The sequence below is a fragment of the Urocitellus parryii genome, chromosome 1, assembly GCF_045843805.1.
Source record: "Urocitellus parryii isolate mUroPar1 chromosome 1, mUroPar1.hap1, whole genome shotgun sequence".
NCBI lineage: Eukaryota > Metazoa > Chordata > Mammalia > Rodentia > Sciuridae > Urocitellus > Urocitellus parryii.
Genome location: NC_135531.1, coordinates 249,994,503 through 250,011,473, shown reverse-complemented (window position 1 = coordinate 250,011,473; position 16,971 = coordinate 249,994,503). Strand labels below are relative to the sequence as shown.

Here is a 16,971-nt window from a genome sequence, read left to right as displayed (position 1 = left end):
CAGCTGATCCCTAATACAATAGTCTTGTGAGACAGGAACTTCAAATTAAAAAGTTGATCAGGTCACGAGGGCTCTATTTTCTTGAATGAGTTGATGCAGTTATTATGAGAAGGTCCTTTATCAAGAAGAGAGGGGGTTTGTTATAAAAGCAAGTTTGGCCTTCTCTTGCTCTCTCTCTCACACATGAACATGAACCCTCTATTGACCTTCTACCTTCTGCCATAGGATGATGAAGCACCATATGCAACCACCTAGTCATGGACTTCCCAGACTCCAGAACCATGAAAAATACATTTCTATTCATTATAAATTACCCATCTTAGGATTTCTGTTGTGGCAGCACAAAACAGATTAAGATACCACATAAGCTCTGGACAGACCACTGCTAGACTTTTTGAATGTGAAACAAAAACTTGTACACTGAGATTTTTTTTAAAAAAATGTTAGTTGGAGTCAAAGATAATTTCAGTTCATACAAGTAATATCTTCCAGAGAAAACTTACTTTTCCAGGGAAAGCCAATCCCCCTCCTCTCCAAAATTCCTAACTCAGTATTGGACATTAAGATATTTACAAAGGCACTTTTGATTCTACAATCTTAGTGTGAGACCTGCCAGCCCTGCTTACCTCTATGGTGAAGATTACAGGTTCCAGATCCTCATAGGTAATCTTTATCTTTTCAATTGCCTGCTTTGCCTGTATATCTGTCTCTGCAACTACAGCACAGATAACCTGGCCCACGCAAAGTACCTGTGGAAAGTACATGCATAAAGCAGATAGAACATTAGGGCAGGAATAGGCAGCTCTACTTCACCAATGCCTGGTATCTTAGATGCCATTTTTGAGCAATAATAACCACATTGGACTCATTCAACTATATGTGTTTGGCTCAAACTTCTAAAAACTTTTAATGTAAAATTTAAATAATATAGACAGCTCCATTTGCTATTTTGCTCAGTGAATATAAGTTCCAGAGTAGATATGAGATTGATTGTGAACTGAATCTACTGTGTCCTCTGTTGTGCTTGGTTTACATGTATCTCTTTCACAGATGTTTCTTTAGAGTTTAAGAATAAGCAAAATATTTTTTGTTCAATGTGACTCCTATAGTAGACTGAATTGTAACCTCTCCCCCCACATCCCTGACATGGAAAATTTACATGTTGAAGCCCTATCCCACCCCCCACCCCATGTGACTGTATTTGGAGATAGGACTTTGACAAAGGTAATGAAGGTTGAATGAGGTCATAGGACAGAACCCTACTAAAATATGACTGGTGTCTTTATAAGAAGAGGAAGATACACCCTTAAGAATGGAATGCTCCTGAGAAAACGGCATGCCTACGAGGATTCACTGAAAAGATTACCTTCTGTAAGCTGGGAAGAGTCCTCAGGAGAAACCCAACCTGCTAACACCTTTATGTTGGACTTAGCCTCTAGACTTGGGAGAGGAAGCCTCTAGACTTCTGTTGTTTAAGTCTCCCAGCTGTGGAATTTTATTATGGTAACAGACTAACATAGTTCCAGACAACCAACCTTTTCAACTGGAGTTCAACTAACAGAACAACCTCTATGGCTGGAGGAGAAATTGTTTGGGTCTCATTGAGAGATGACAGTAATACCTAACACTAGAGCCTTCATTATGCCAGTCACTGACCAAAGCACTTTGAATGTATTAACTCATTTAAATCTTACAACTACACAGTGAAGTGGGTGCTATGCTCATTTCCTCTTTACAGATCATGAAACCCAAGGGCACACAGCTATGGAGTGGAAGGGCTGGAAACAAGAATCTAGACTGTCTGGTCCCAAAGTCAAGTGCTCAATAAATAATTGTTAACTTTGAATTAAAAAGTCAGAGAAAGGGCTAGGGATATAGCTCAGTTGGTAAAGTGCCTGCCTCACAAGCACAAGGTCCTGGGTTCAATCCCTATCACCACAATAAAAAAAGAAAAAAAAAGTCAGAGACAATAAGAGCAACTTTATTAAAAATGGAGTGTGTGAAGGAAGGTGGGACCCGGGAAGAGGGTTGGTTCAGGAAGGAAGGGAATTCAGAACAAATTAGAGGGAGTGGTTGTTTTTTGGTGCTCTCTCTCTCTTTATTTATTTATTTTATAGTTGTAGTTGGACACAATATCTTTCTTTTTTTTTTTTTTTTTTTTTTTTTTTTTTTTTTTAAAGAGAGAGTGAGAGAGGAGAGAGAGAGAGAGAGAGAGAGAGAGAGAGAGAGAGAGAGAGAGAATTTTTAATATTTATTCTTTAGTTCTCGGCAGACACAACATCTTTGTTGGTATGTGGTGCTGAGGATCGAACCCGGGCCGCACGCAAGCCAGGCGAGCGCGCTACCGCTGAGCCACATCCCCAGCCCCAATATCTTTCTTTTATTTATTTTTATGTGGTACTGAGGTTTGAACCCAGGCCCCAGCACATGGTAGGCGAGTGCTCTACCGCTAAGCCACAACACCAGCCCCTGGTGCTCTCTTTTCTAGATCTTTCTAGGGCAATCTATCCTGATATAGAAAACTTTCTTGCATTTACTCTTTTTAAAATTTTTTTTCTTAGTTGTAGATGGACAAAATACCTCTGTTTTATTTATTTATTTTTATGTGGTGCTGAGGATCGAACCCAGTGCCTCATACTAGCTAGGCAAGTGCTGTACCTCTGAGCTACAACCCTAGCCCCGCATTTAGTCTTCAGATGAGGGTAAATGGTCTCAAGAGCATATGGTACTTGAATTTTGACTGTAATGTTTCCTTTTGCTAAATTATTTCCTGACTCCAGAAAAGTAGTGCTGAATAACAAGGTTAGAGATAAAGAGGAGCTAGTGGGTGGCACTTCTACCTCCCATTGGTAGAAAGAGCTGGGGGCAGCTGAAGGTGGTACCTCGGTGGTTACCTGCCCAAAGTCACCTGGGAAGGTGTGTTCCATACGCACCTCATCTACAGCCAACAATTTGTCATCTTCACCACCATTGGTGCCTGGAATGTCTTTAGCTGTTATCACATCAACCACCTCGGGTAGTTCAAGGGCCTCAGAGAAATCCATTGATCTGAAAGTAAAGAGATATTTAAGAAGTAGAAATCAGGAAGATTTGAGGGCTCCAAACCTTTCATGGGCCAGGCTATATGAGCAATGACCAAACGGGTTTCATTTCATTATGGCAGAAATGCTTCTGCCATAGGAATACCCCTGTCTTTGTACCTATCAATGGTTGCTTAGCATAGCATGTTTGGCAACATAAAATGGCAATTCTTACAGAATGTAAAATTTCTCTTTTGGTTCCCAGTTTTCTTGGACATCAGACCTTGTCAGAAATTGATTGTCTAGACATTAGTAACCATTCTTTAATTTGTACTCAACTAGGGTCATTTTGACCCACTTCTCTTCTTCTTATGATTATGCAAAGTCCCGTGGGAAATATCAATGTACCAGAAATGAAATTATGATTATGGGCATTGCATTCCCTAATGGCTCAATTCAGCTTCTGTACCCCTGCTTGCTTGCAGCTATGCTAACCTGGATAAGGTTTTTGCCTCTAAATATCCTAAAACCCTCAGGCTTGAGGCTGTTCCTTGCAGAGACAGTTTGGGGTCATGCAGGGAGCAGTCACTGGCCAGCTAATAAAGACTCTGCAATTCAGACAAAGCTGGGACTTGGTGTGTTTTCTGAGCATCTTGCCCCATAACAGAACATTGTTGAAAATAAGAACATATAACAGTGAATTCACCCTGATCAGTCAGAATGGACCTGCCATGGAGTTGGGTTCAGGGGATCTCCTTACTGGGCTAGGGAGTAACCTTCCAATTGTGTTTAGGGGGTGACAAGTGCTAAGGGAGGGGCAGTGTGACTGGCAAGGGACCTTCTCTGGAAGCTTAGAATACTGGTCATTGTTGAATAATGAAGTGTGCTACAATGTTTTCCACCAGCTGCATATCAGCCCTTCATCAGAGATACTCCTTTGAGATCAGTCTGAGGCTACAGCAGGGACACGTCTTGTGAGGTTAGGAAGGAAACAAGAGGCCTATGACTGACTGTATCTCTATTTTATGATAGTAATCTTCCTCCTCTGGGGCCTTGTGACCTTTTCTTTATTTGTTTCATTGTAGCTTCTTTGAGTATATGGCATCGTAGAAGAAACAGGTGAGTTCTTATGAAGGAATCCCTAGCTATGCTTTTAAAAAGTTTTTGATTTACTTACATAATTTTTGCATGAGCCCTGGTACTGGTCACCAAAGCCATGAAAAGTTCTTTATCCACCCTGGGAATGTCATCACAAAATATGGCTTCCCCCGTGGCATGTTTAAGACCTGACAGGTGCATGATGGGGCGTCCAACTGGATCTCGAAGAGGTTGGTGAGAATCCACTTTCTGTAGAGGAAGACAAGAGTTGCTCTAAAAACCTTACATCTCCACAAATGGCCTGGCCAATCACAGGCACTCCTGATTCAGGACTGAGCAACCGGGTGGTACTCTCAGGCAAAGAGCACTGGAGCAGGTCAGATGACTAGTGTGACAACTTAGTGTTGTAACTAGACTGGAGAATTGTCATTCAGTTATGTGACAATGCCATAGGCAGGCCAGCCTTTGGCAAAATAGTGAAATAGGTAAAGGGGCACTCCACCTTCTCCTTTTGTGGTGCCATCATTTTAGAGGGTCTCCCTGTTCTGCTTGCTCACAGGTCTAGTGATCCACCTGTCCACATTTAAAGAATCAAGATAAGGCCTATAGGGATTTAGTTCCCAAAGAGGGACCAAAATCCAAGTCAGAACCCTGAGTATTGACTCTCATGGCCTCTGGTAAAGGGTAGGGGATTGGTTATGGAGTCCCCCAGATCCAGATTACCATGTCCTGGCCACCCCTGCAAGTGGCACAAAGTCATCAGCAGGAGTATAAGGAGACAGAGGAAGATTTAAGAGTTTATTCTGGAGCTGTTCTCAGGGAAGAGGTGTGTGTGTGTAGGGGTAGGGAAGGGACTGTGCTTCAGTAAAAATGGATAATTGTTAAATTGTCCTTCCAGAAGAGTGAGTTCAGTTACCTGAAGGGCTCTTGCTTGCTGATTGGTGATTAAACTTTTGCAATCAGGGCCAGAGGCTGAACCTTCTGCTCAGCTGCACTTCTGAGTAAATATGAAACAAATGCCCAAAGAACATCTCTTTGAAAAGACTATAATTATTAGTCTGTAGATCGGTCAACCTTAAGTACATCTAGTGGCAGCTTAGGCCTGAGCTTGGATTCCAGAGTCACCCTGACTTGGACGGAGGAACCACAGGAAAGTCAAAACTCAAAATCACAACTCTGAAAAACTTGCTCATTTTGTGCAATTCCAGCTTATCTTTTCATGTTTAGGTTTCTGTGAAATGAGACTCACTGACCTGGTATGTTTGGACTCCCTGGGGTATTGTGACTGGGAAATCTTCTAGAGCACTTAGGAACCCATCTGAAATTTCCGGATAACGACTGCTGCCCTGCGATGATTCAGCACAACGAAAAGAGGCTGGTTAGTCTAGATTAAGTTGGGTTTGGGTTTATTAGAGAGTAACTTGACAAATGTTACTCTCACATAACCAAAGTCCACAGTGTGCCCCAGGGTTTCGCTTTTTATGACCCCCACACCCTTGTCCTTTCCCACACAATAAGGTCCTGGCCTGACTGGTTTGAATCTGTTTCCCTGTCACCTGGAGGGAGAGGCCAGCTGGTGAGCTGGGGCAGAGGCTATGGGTGGTGGGGAGAAAATGTTGGACAGGATAAGCCATCCCAGAATAAGCTGTTGTCTACAAAAAGGCCCAAATCCTGATTGCTTTTCTCAGGAACTCAGCTTTTCTGAGACAGCAGCAGAATCGTGCATCAGTGAAACATGTCAAGTGTCTTGACGCAGAAATTAAATAGCAGGTCTTCATCTGAGTCACTGAAATGCAGATGTTTTAGAACAGCAGGCTGTCGGGGTAGGGGTGGCTGGAACAGGGTACAGGGTTGGGAGAGAGTTGTAATCATGGGAAAAAGTTGTAATTATGGTCAGGGGATGGGAAGGAGAAGGAGGAGGAGAAGAGAAAGGATACTTTGCTTAATTCATTCTAGAAAAAGAAAAGTAAAAATTTTCCCCAGAATTTTACAATCAGAAAATCTAGAAAGCTACTTAAATATTAGTATAATAGTATACAATATACATCAGTTTTGGTCTTTTTTTTTTTAATTTGCAGAAATTTAATCTGATCGTGGGCATCAGGAACAGATCAGTTTTGGTCTTTTTGAAAAATAACATTTTATTTTACATTTTATGTTGCATTTGCAATTCTAGAACAAGCAAAATGAATATATAGCGCCACAAAGCAGATCAGTGACTGCCTGGGCTGGGTTGGGCTGGTGGAATTAACATTCTATGTTTAGTTTGAGGTGGTGGCTATGTAGGTATACACATTGCCAAAATTCACTGAATTTAAACAATGAATTTTATTGGAGGTAAATTATATATCAACCAAGTATTTTAATTTTAATTTTATTTTATTTGGGGCACTCAACCACTGAGCCACATTCCCAGCCCTATTTTGTATTTTACTTAGAGGCAGGGTCTCACTGAGTTGTTTAGCACCTTGCTTTTGCTGAGGCTGGCTTTGAACTCTTGATCCTCCTGCTTCAGCCTCCTAAGCCACTGGGATTACAGGCATGTGCCACCATGCCTGGCCAATCAAATTTATTTTAAAATAAAAAAGCTGTATGCTGCTGGAGAAAGGAAGTACCAGATATTTGAGTGCTATGGGCACACGGTGAACTGTTGCCTGAAGATAGTTTGGTACCCTGAGCCTCATGTAGCACTTTGGGGCTGAATCCCAGGAACAGGATGGGCCCAGAACAGGTGACAGGTTATAGCATAGACTGCCCACAAGACAGTGAACAAAAGCAGTAGGGAAGCTGGGGGTGTATGGCTGTAAGGAGCTAATAAGAGCCAGATGTCATGTATTGAAGTCTGTCCTTCCAAATTTATAAATTGGAGTCCTAATCCCCAGTATCTCAGAATTTGACCTTATCCAAACAAGGTAAAGTCTGTGTACTGTAGAGGTCATCAAGTTAAAATGAGATCATGAGGATGGGTCCTGGTCTAATATGGTTGCTGTCCTTATCAGAAGGGGAAAATTTGTCACAGACATGTAGACAGAAGGTCTTGTGAAGGCAGAGTCAGAGATGTTCCCCTACAAGCTAAACAAAGCCCAGAGATTGCAGCCACTGCCAGAAGCCAGGCAAGAGGCACAGAGACAACTCTCACAGTCCTCAGAATGAACCAACCCTGCTGATAACTTGACCAAGGACTAAGCCTCCAGATTGGTGAGATAATAAATGTCTGTTGTTTAAGCCACCCACCCAGTCTGTGGTGCTTTGTTACAGGATGGCTAGCAAAATACATTAGAGCACTTACAGGCACAGAGAATTGTCTTACTAGGGTCTTCAGTTCCTTCAAAACCTTTAGGTAGAACTTGAAGAGGAAGCTGACTACTAGAGTCCTCTTGAACTCCACCTTGCCACCCGGAGCTGAGCCTGGGAGGGAGACTTCATCCAGAACCAACCTGCAAGCCTCGTCCAGCATCAGCTCATTCCAGTGCCTGGTAGCACAGAGGCAGGAAGGAGCCAGTTAAAGGGCAGTCTTTATTGCATGGCATATGCTAGATACCAGAAGGTAGCATTTTAGAGATCCCAGAATTTCCTTTTTAGAGTTGTAAGGAAACTTAGATATCACCTTATCCAACCTCTATGGAAAATTGAGGTCTAGGGAGGCTGCTTCAATTGGCCCAACTATCATGACAGGGTGAGTAAGGGACCTGTTCCATTGCAACATAAATCAAGAAAGTTCCAGAGCTAGAAGATAGAAGAACTAAACAGACTAAACTAAACAAGTACTAAACAGACCATTTAGGCCAGTCCCATTATGAACCAAACAGGATTCAGAACTGGAAACTGTCTTTGCTGAGGAAGAAATTGCACGTGCCACATTGTAGAAGTGTGAGGTGCTGCTTGGACACTGCTGTGGCTTGCTGAGTGTTGATTTGCATAAGATAATGACAGCCAGACAGGGAATAATTGCCTGCTGGCTGAACTTGGGCCTGGGCTATTTTTGTTGTGTCCCTTACCCAAAGAGTGGGTAAGGTTTAATTCATTCAGCAAAATTACAGAAGGAGCAAGCAGTGATTTTATAAGTAGGAGTTTCCATCTTTCCAGAGTTTTATCAACATTTGCCAATGCCAAATTTCCACTTGGTTTTTCAATGTTAAGTTTCACCCTTAAGGTGCAGGGCTCATTGCTTACCTGCCAAGGAGCTGCTGGCAGGATTTATGTGCACTGACTGTAGCAGTCCCTACACCTCCGTAGGCAATGCTCAGGTCCTCAATGGTGTCTGTGCCTTCTTTGAACAGGACTCGCATGCCAGCATTGACATCTGGCAAGGCATTTTGCAGGCACTGAGCCTGACGGAAGGCGAACACAAATTCCCACTGTGGAGACAAAAATCAATCCGGGGTATCAGATAAGTGAGAATGAAGAGCATGGTTTCTGCTTCTTGGTGCCTCTACTAAATCACTTAGAGTCACTCAAAAGGGACACAGACAACACTTGACACAATTGGAGGATAACCGGGCTGACTTCTTGTTCGAGGAGAGAATGTCCTTCCCCAGACCTATCTCCAAGTTCCCAGACACCTCAAGGATCAGGAGTCTCTGTGCACTTTCCCTTTGAGCCTGGGATGGCTCTACACAGAATGCTGCAGAAACTTGCATCAGGGACATGAACTTGTGCTCGATCTGCAGGAGCTCCTCTCTCTAGGCTTCAGATGTCTTTGACTCCCAGGAGGACAGAGAAGCCCTAAGAATACAGGGGCTTGTAACATTCAAAGAGACACAACTCTTTTTTTTTTTTTTTTTGGTAGGAAAAAAAATCACTTTTTCATTTGGCAAAACTCAAAGGGGAGCTGAGTGGAGCTTTCCAGCTATGGACTAGGGAACCCTATATCAGGAGCAGGGGCAGGGGATGATGGTTGCCCAGTGGACCCCTTGGTGCCATGACTGCTGGTGTGCCCAGGTGAGGCCAATGAAGACAGCCTGTGCCCAGCAGGGCTTCTCCATCTGTGCTGGTCTAATGGTGCTCGTATTTGAGTCTGCCTGTTTTTCTCTTCCAAAAGCTTCTAAAACTGAGCTGCCTCCTGATTTTATTTTTATTTAATTTTTTTTCTGTGCTAAGATTGAACCCAGAGTCTTGAATATGCTAGGCTCTACCACTGAGCTATATACCCAGCCCTGTTTCCTGGCTTTAGATTGCTATGAGTCTGTGTGTGTGTGTGTGTGTGTGTGTGTGTGTGTGTGTGTGTGTGTGTGTGTCTTGTACCCTTCTCTCTGGAAAGTCTCTCCTCTTGGATTTAGGTACAGCTTTGGGGACAGGTAAAGGAACAGAGAGTGAGGGCAGGGATCACCTTCACAGCCTCCCATGTGGTCACATCAACTCCAAGGGTCCTGTGCTAGCAAACATCTGGGGATTCTCATTCTTCTATGAACTGTTGGAGTTGGCAAGGGTGAGGAGTGCAGAGGCTGAGCTCTGGACTCCATTTCCTTGTGGGTCAGGTAGAGAAGCTCCTTTCCATAGCCAGAGAGCTTTGACCCCCGGGAACGTAGGGGCATGGAAGCCTGACCCAGGTCCTCAGCCAGGCTGCACCCAACAGCTGAAACAACAACCTCAAATCCACACCCTGGAGCTATTGGCTCCAGGCTGTCCGAGGGCCATGGTGCTGAACCAATCCACAGTGGGACAGGAGCCAGGTTTTCAGGGCAGAGTTATTTTCCTTCCATTTGTTTTCAGATTTCCAAAGATGACTGGAGTCCATTATGAAAAGGGAAAAACAACTTAAAAACAGCAGTGGGAATTCTTACCTTTCGAGAGTGAGGGATATACACGGATTCCAAAATCTCCTCTGGCTTAAGGTCTGCGCTTGCCAACCCAGCAAGAAAGTGTTCGTTGAGAGGAATCTGCCGCGTACCTTCTGTGGAAGCAAATGATATTTTTTGCATAGTCACAGCCAGAAAAGCAAGATTATTCTGCACTTTTAAATGTTGGCAGCGAGCACAGAAGGTCCCCTTTCTCTGCACAGAGCGAGGCAGAGGTCTGAGTCTATGGCACATCACCAGGGTCCCATTCCCTTTGAGCACTGAGGTCACCTGTGCTGCAGGCCTACCAGGCACATGGTCTGGTCTTTCAGCAGGGGCTGGCTAAATAGAACCTGCCACAGCTTAGGATAGGGGCATAGACCTAAATGAAGCAGATACAGGGCTGTTTCCATTATTAACAGACTTCAGATCATTGGTTTTGCTTTTTGTTCTTGCTGCTGTTGGCTCCAGAGACAGATACCTAAAACTCTGAAGAAAAATGAGCAGAGTGTAAAACCTCCTTCCAGCTCAGCTGTCACCTTTTGGTGATCAGAGTCATGCCCTCTGGCTTGGAAATCTGGCTTATGGCACTGAAGGATGTGCTGAGAAGGGGTCAAAATTGCAGCCCAGGAGGGTCACGGGTTCCATTTCTGGCACCATTAGTGTTATGTGGGTTGGAAGGCAGGTGTATTGAGAGAGGCAGGGAACACCGTGAGAGCCCCTGTTGATCTCTGCCCACCTGCCGTGCTGCTGGTTCAGTGGGCTGATCTGCTACCTTCCCTGGAGCAGGGCCTACCACCCCTGAGGCAGAGACGGTTTTGGTTGAGCTAGGAAAGCAGAGGCCATAAGCTGAAGACAACAATGAACACCCAGGTAGAAGAACAGTTAGTACCACTGTAGGAGAAGGCCCTGGATGGTAACTGGGTTGCCCCAGAGTCTTGGCTTCTCTCTTGTCTTTGGGGGTTGAACTGGGTCATCTCAGACCATAGACCTGGGGCACTCAGAAAAAAGTCTGGCTTTGGTCAACAGGGTATACCCTACCTCTCCTTCCTCACTGAAGGCCTCAAAGACAAATGGGGTGATGTGGGGATGAATGCTTGTCTTTAGTCCTCAAGCTTCTCCTCATCACATCTGAATTCCCAGCAGTGAGGGGTAGAACCATGTTGGCCAGAAGTAACCTCAGGGAGGCATGTCATGCCTGGGTGGGCATACCCTGGAAGTCCGCATGGGCAGAGGTTGTGACTGCTCCTCTATGCCTAGGGCACTGTCAGCACCAAGGAGGTGCCAGCTAGTCAGTGGCCCACTGGGTGAGTGGGAGGGGCAGAGAAAGTGAGTATTGGCAGGTTGTAGGTGAGGGAAGCAGAAGAGGAGTTCTAGAGCTGGAGGCCCTGTGGGAAAGGCAGAATGGCCTAGGGAAGAGAGGGTGCATACTTAACGGGAAATCAGACAGACTGGGAGTGACACCTACCATGGTCGGAAAGCATGTCCCCTCCCAAACTCACATAGTCCATGAAATTTAATTGTCATTATAAGGGTATTAAGAGATGTGAACCTTGAACTGTAGGTATATCAGTGACAGAGCACTTACACAGTATGTACAGACCCTATGTCTGATCCCCAGTGCCACCAAAAAAAAAAAAAAAAAAAAAGCAAAAAATTAAAATCAACTCCTCCCAAAAAACAGGAAATGTAACCCTTAAAAGATGATCAGGCCATGTTATTTCTGATACACGGATGCTAACACACAATAAGTGGGGTGGGAGCATGAATAGAAATACTTTGGATTAGACAAAGGGGAATGAAGGGAAAGGAGGGGGAAAGACAGTAGAATGAATCGAACATAACTTTCCTATGTTCATGTGTGAATACATGACCAGTGTAACACTACATCATGTACAACCACAAGAATGGGAAATGACACTCCATGTATGTATGATATGTCAAAATGCACTCTACTGTCATGTATAACTAACAAGAACAACAACAACAATAAAAATGATCAGGCCTGTGGGCTCCACATTCATGGGTGGTATTGGTGGTAAAATGAGCTCGGCTCCATTTTACTCTTTCTTGCCTTTCTGTCTTCCACCATGGGAAAATGCAGCAAGAAGGCCCCTCCCAGGTGTCAGCAACTTAATGTTGGAGACTGTGTTCTCACAGTCTTCAGAACCGTGAGAAATATGTTTCTGTTCTTTGTAAATTACTCAGTCTCAGTATTTTGTTATAGCTGCACAAATGGACTGAGACCACATCCCATTTTTCCTGCTGGGAGGTGTATGGATCAGAGATGGGCTGTGTTAAGTGTGCAACACAGCCAGGCCTGGAGCTAGCCTCCAGTCAAGGGGGTGTTGGAATCCTTGGGGCAGCCAGAGGCAGTGTGAGTGCACAGGGCATCTGGGGAACTGGGATGGGGGTTTAGCAGGGAGCTTCCCCCAGGAACTGTTCCTCTCAGCCAGCAATTAGACTCAATCACTGCTTTCCCCCTCGCCCCAGGGACCCATGATGTCCTTGAAACATCTGCTTGTGTCCTCACCAGAACCGTGGCTCCTTACATAGCACCTAAGGGGGAGGAGTGCCATGGGGAGCCTCAGACTGATGGCTGGTGGAGGAGAACTATGAGGAGGAGGAAGCAAGGAGTGGTCCCCTGGGAACAGTCAGGGTGCTCACTGCAAACTTGCTCTCACCCCAGCCTTACATGCCACCCCGGTGCTTGCTGGCCAAGCACAAACAAGTGAGCTAACACCCGGGCTAAGTGTGGGTGTGGTCCTGGACTGTGTGTGCACACATGTTGTGTGGGGGATCAGAAGAAAGCTCCAGCTGCCCCTCACATCAGTGTGCCTTCTCCCATAAGCTATTCTCCCCATGGAGAATTGACAGCAGGAACCTGGGCTTTGACTTAAAGTAATTTCTTTAAAAAACTCATGAAAAAAGACATTAAATCTCTAGGTGGGGTGCAGAGTGTTCAGGGGTCGCTTACCTTCTGACAACAGATTGAGGGTGGCATTGCCCACAGCAAGAATTGGATTCAGGTCAGAATAGCAATGCCGGCTTATAATGTGACCCCCTAAGGACTAAGAAGAGAAAGTTACAGCGGCGTCAGTCTCTCTCAATTCTTCTACCCCATAGCTCCTGCTTATGGTCCTCTCAGTGGCTCTGAAGGGGTGAAGGGGCGTCTTGGGCAGTTTGGACTTCCTTCCTTGCAGAGGGACTCAGCTCAGGGAGTCAGCGAGGCCTCCTCCTCTGACTCCTTTGGATGGGAAGAGGAAGTGAGGATAACTGACCCTTCCTCAGCACTGGGCATGTTTCATATGTGTGACCCACAGGGTCACGTCTCTGTCATGCCTACTCACACAATCATCCTTGTAACCCAGCAGGATGGAGGCTGTTATCCCTACTTTACCGGTGAAGACACTAGGGCACAGAGAAATTCTGAAACTTGACCCAGGTCCCCAGCTAGGACATGGCAACCCTGGGATTCGAACCCAAGTTGGCTTGGTGGCCAACTCTGACAGTGCAGGTAGCTGAAGCACAGCCAGAGCTGCCAGCCTGCCTCTGTACTCAGGGCCTCATCCTCATGCTCATGAGCTCTGGAATAACCAGTCTTCATGTGGACCACATCAGGGGGGCAGAGGAACCCACACTGTGGACAGGATTGCCCCTTGGTTCTGCTTGGGAGACCTTACTCAGACCTGATGAAGCCTGTAGCACCTCAGAACTCAGGAGGGAAATGACTGCCCAGCCAATACAGTGCTCTCCTCCCTGCACTGTGACGGGATCCACAAGGACCTCCCAGTTGTCCCGTGGTCTGAGCTAGAACATAGGTGAGGGCAGGGTCTCCCTTGCCAACATACTCCTCTATGAACACCTTCATCTTCAAGATTATTTCCCCCCTGAGCTGAAATATGCCTTGCTGGACTCTCAACTATGGGCCGCATTTCTACCCTTTGTGATCTATGGAGTAGCACATAGTGTTTTATAAATATTAGAAGGTATCTCTCATGCTCCCTTTGTCTACTCCCCACCCCTTTTTGTTATGTTTCCACCCTCTCTTGCTACCATCTCTAGGGGGTCTAATCAGAGTTCCTGACTGGGGACAGAACTCTTTAGAATCACTTGAGAGCTTTTTCAAAGGAAACGTGCCCTCCCCTGATTCCCCACACCCCAAGGATAATAACACCATCTAGGGTATGCATCTAGGGTACCCATTCTTCTGATCAATATTCTCCACTTGTGGTTTGCATAGTCCAGAGAAGCCTATCCTCCTTGGTGCTTCTGTTAATGCAACCTGAGAATAAGTTGGGTTCTTTGACAGGCTTGCCATTGAAAGTAACAAAATCATGACATGCTTTTTCTCATCTGTGCTGCTGTTTAGGCATTCTGTTGAATTTGACTTATAGCTCATTTCTGGATATTTTATTAAATAATACTTGTTAATTTTAAATATTGATTTACTTACTCATCTGCCTAGACCTTTTGGCATACTGATTCTGCCAACACATATTCTGACATTTCAGTGAGGTTTAGAAAGAGGCGAGGTGTGCTCAAGTGATTGAAAGCAGGGAACATACCGCCATATTCCGGATTTGCTGGCCTGCCAGACTCCGCAGGTGCTTCAGAAGGGCCCGGTATGTCTGAGTTTTCTCCTCTGGGAGTTCAGAGATGCTCTCAGCCAAGATGTCCTTCACCTGGGCCAGGCTGCAGGCAGCACCAATGGTTAGTCCTGGAAAATGAATTGGTTTTGTGTGACATGGAAGAAGCAATAGAATTGTAATCCTGGCACCAGGGTCTTAGCATTCAGCTATTACAACTGGCTCCATGGAGGGTCAGCAGGAACTCAAAAAGGGCACCAACATTCACTCCCACATCAATTGAATTGGAGTCTCTGGGCATGGGGATTTTTTTTTGGAGGGTAAGGGTTACTGGGGATTGAATTTAGGGGCACTTGACCACTGAGCCACATCCCCAGCCCTATTTTGAATTTTATTTAGAGACAGGGTCTCACTGAATTGCTTAGTGCCTCTATTTTTGCTAATGCTGGCTTTGGCGATCCTCCTGCCTCAGCTTCCTGAGCTGCTGGGATTACAGGCATGTGCTACCATGCCTTAATGGGCATGGGGATTTTTAAAAGGCTCCCTAGGTGACCTCCAGTGCAACCAGGGCTGGGAAACCCTGGATCACACCCTTTTCTTGACAGTTATGAGGAAATAGAGGTCAGAGAGAAGGGATGCCAGAGATGACAGTCAGTAGTAGATCCTACGAGAACTTTCCATGACTCCCTTGTAACAGACCATGGTGAAGCTGTGCAAGTTGCTGTTTGATTAAGAGATACATCTAATGGCATTAACACTGGCAAAGGTTGCAGAATGGAGGAGCCCTTGCTCAATGGCCATGGCCATTTGCTGGGCATTTACCAAGAGCAGGGCTTATATTGGAGATAGGCATCTTCTGTAGCTCAGAAGCATCTCTCAAGAGCCTGAGAGCCATTCTCAGGAATGTAACCATCAAAAGGATAGAACCTCTGCCTCCAAGACTCCATGGGGGAACAGAGCCTTAATATGGATAATTACCAGCCAACAAACTCAGCTGGCTGAGTCTCTTTCACACTAACCAACCTATTGTGTGTTTTCCTCCTTTGACTCCAAGTCCCTGTGCTCCTCTCCTAGTTATTGGCTTTAGTTAGCTTTAAAACTCACACAGTGGAGTTCTAGGTTGAGCCTCCCCTTGCTTTGCTTATAGATAACACCTCTGACATAGGGGTCCTGATGACAATGGATCCTGGTGACAATGGTTGCTGGGGCTCTTTTTCAGGGACCTTCAGGCTGCTTTTGTTGAAACCACAAAAGCTTCACTTGGGTCTGTGTAGGTGCCCAGTGAGTGACCTGTTGATCTCAGAAGGCTGGAAGCTCCACCCTCAGATCATGCTAATGCTGCCATTTTCTGAACACACAGCTCACGAGGAACCATGAGGTTTGACTATGCACGTGGGGACCACTGATCACTTCACCTCCAATCACCTCTCCCCATGCCTTAAATCACCCTGCTTCTTTATCTCATTACATCTTTAAACCTATCCTCAGGGAGGTGAATTGGAAACTTGAGTCTCCCGCTACATGCTTGGTCGCCTTGTGAGTAAGCTCTAAGACTTTTGAAAAACTCATTATATAGTGATTGGTATACTGTGTATGTGTGTGTGTGTGTGTGGGGGGGGGAACAGGCAAAATGGGCCTGGCTCTATGACATTCAATTCCCAAGGTCATTGTCTAAAATCAATGATGCTTTGAATTCAGACTTTGTCCCTCTACAGGTACCTGATGCTCAAAATCTTTGATAATGAGCTCTGTGAGGGGCATCAGCCAGGCCTCATGAACACAGTTTAAGCAAACAGCTGCCCTAGGCTTTAGGTTGGGTGGTGTTGGGTGTGGAGAAGGTGGGGCTCCCTGGGGAGGGGACAGGGAAGCAATGGGACAGCATCCAAGAACGGGCTACTTGCTAACTGTTCAGGAAGTAATTCAACATTTGATAACTGTTGCCACAGTACTTATGAGGATTGGTAGGATATTAGTTCCAAACTGCAGGGTTTCTCTTCATTTGGGATAAGGGGCTCAAATCAAGGCTCATTATATGCATATATGAATATTCAACAAAAAATTTCCTACTATGTGTAATGATAGCATATCAATAAAAAAGAAAATCTGATATATATATCAGATTTTATATATATATATATATATATATAGTCACTCAAGCCTTCAGGAGATGACTTAGCCAACATTTTTAAAATGAATCCTTCACTCCCCTGGGATTTGCAGCATGAAACACTAGACATCACTGGTGGGGTTGACATCACTGGCAGGATTGGGGAGTATTAATCTGTTTTTGTCAGGTTTCAGGTTGGCCTTGGATTTTTATCTTGATTTAATCTTTGAATTCATCTCAACCTTCCACATAGCTCTGTTTTAACAACATTAAAATGTTCTGGGCATGATCCTTCCTCCACCTCTGCCAACATCTACCTACAGCACCCCTATTGCCTCACTAATCTGAGCTAATGCAATCAATTAGGGAGACCACCAGCT

The 16,971-nt window shown here is 45.1% G+C and overlaps 1 protein-coding gene across 1 annotated transcript in view; it reads right to left on the bottom strand.

Annotated features, from left to right (window-relative positions):
• LOC113194323 (aldehyde oxidase 2) overlaps positions 1–16,971 on the bottom strand; it is a 77,885-nt gene that overhangs the window by 41,190 nt on the left and 19,724 nt on the right. Inside the window, exons 12-20 of the mRNA XM_077795046.1 lie at positions 14,464–14,615; positions 12,873–12,966; positions 9,902–10,011; positions 8,292–8,476; positions 7,429–7,591; positions 5,372–5,464; positions 4,198–4,367; positions 2,934–3,048; positions 627–749 (exon numbers count right to left, since the gene is read on the bottom strand). Of these exons, the coding sequence (XP_077651172.1) occupies positions 627–749; positions 2,934–3,048; positions 4,198–4,367; positions 5,372–5,464; positions 7,429–7,591; positions 8,292–8,476; positions 9,902–10,011; positions 12,873–12,966; positions 14,464–14,615 (1,205 nt within the window). The remainder of the gene's footprint in view (positions 1–626; positions 750–2,933; positions 3,049–4,197; positions 4,368–5,371; positions 5,465–7,428; positions 7,592–8,291; positions 8,477–9,901; positions 10,012–12,872; positions 12,967–14,463; positions 14,616–16,971) is intronic.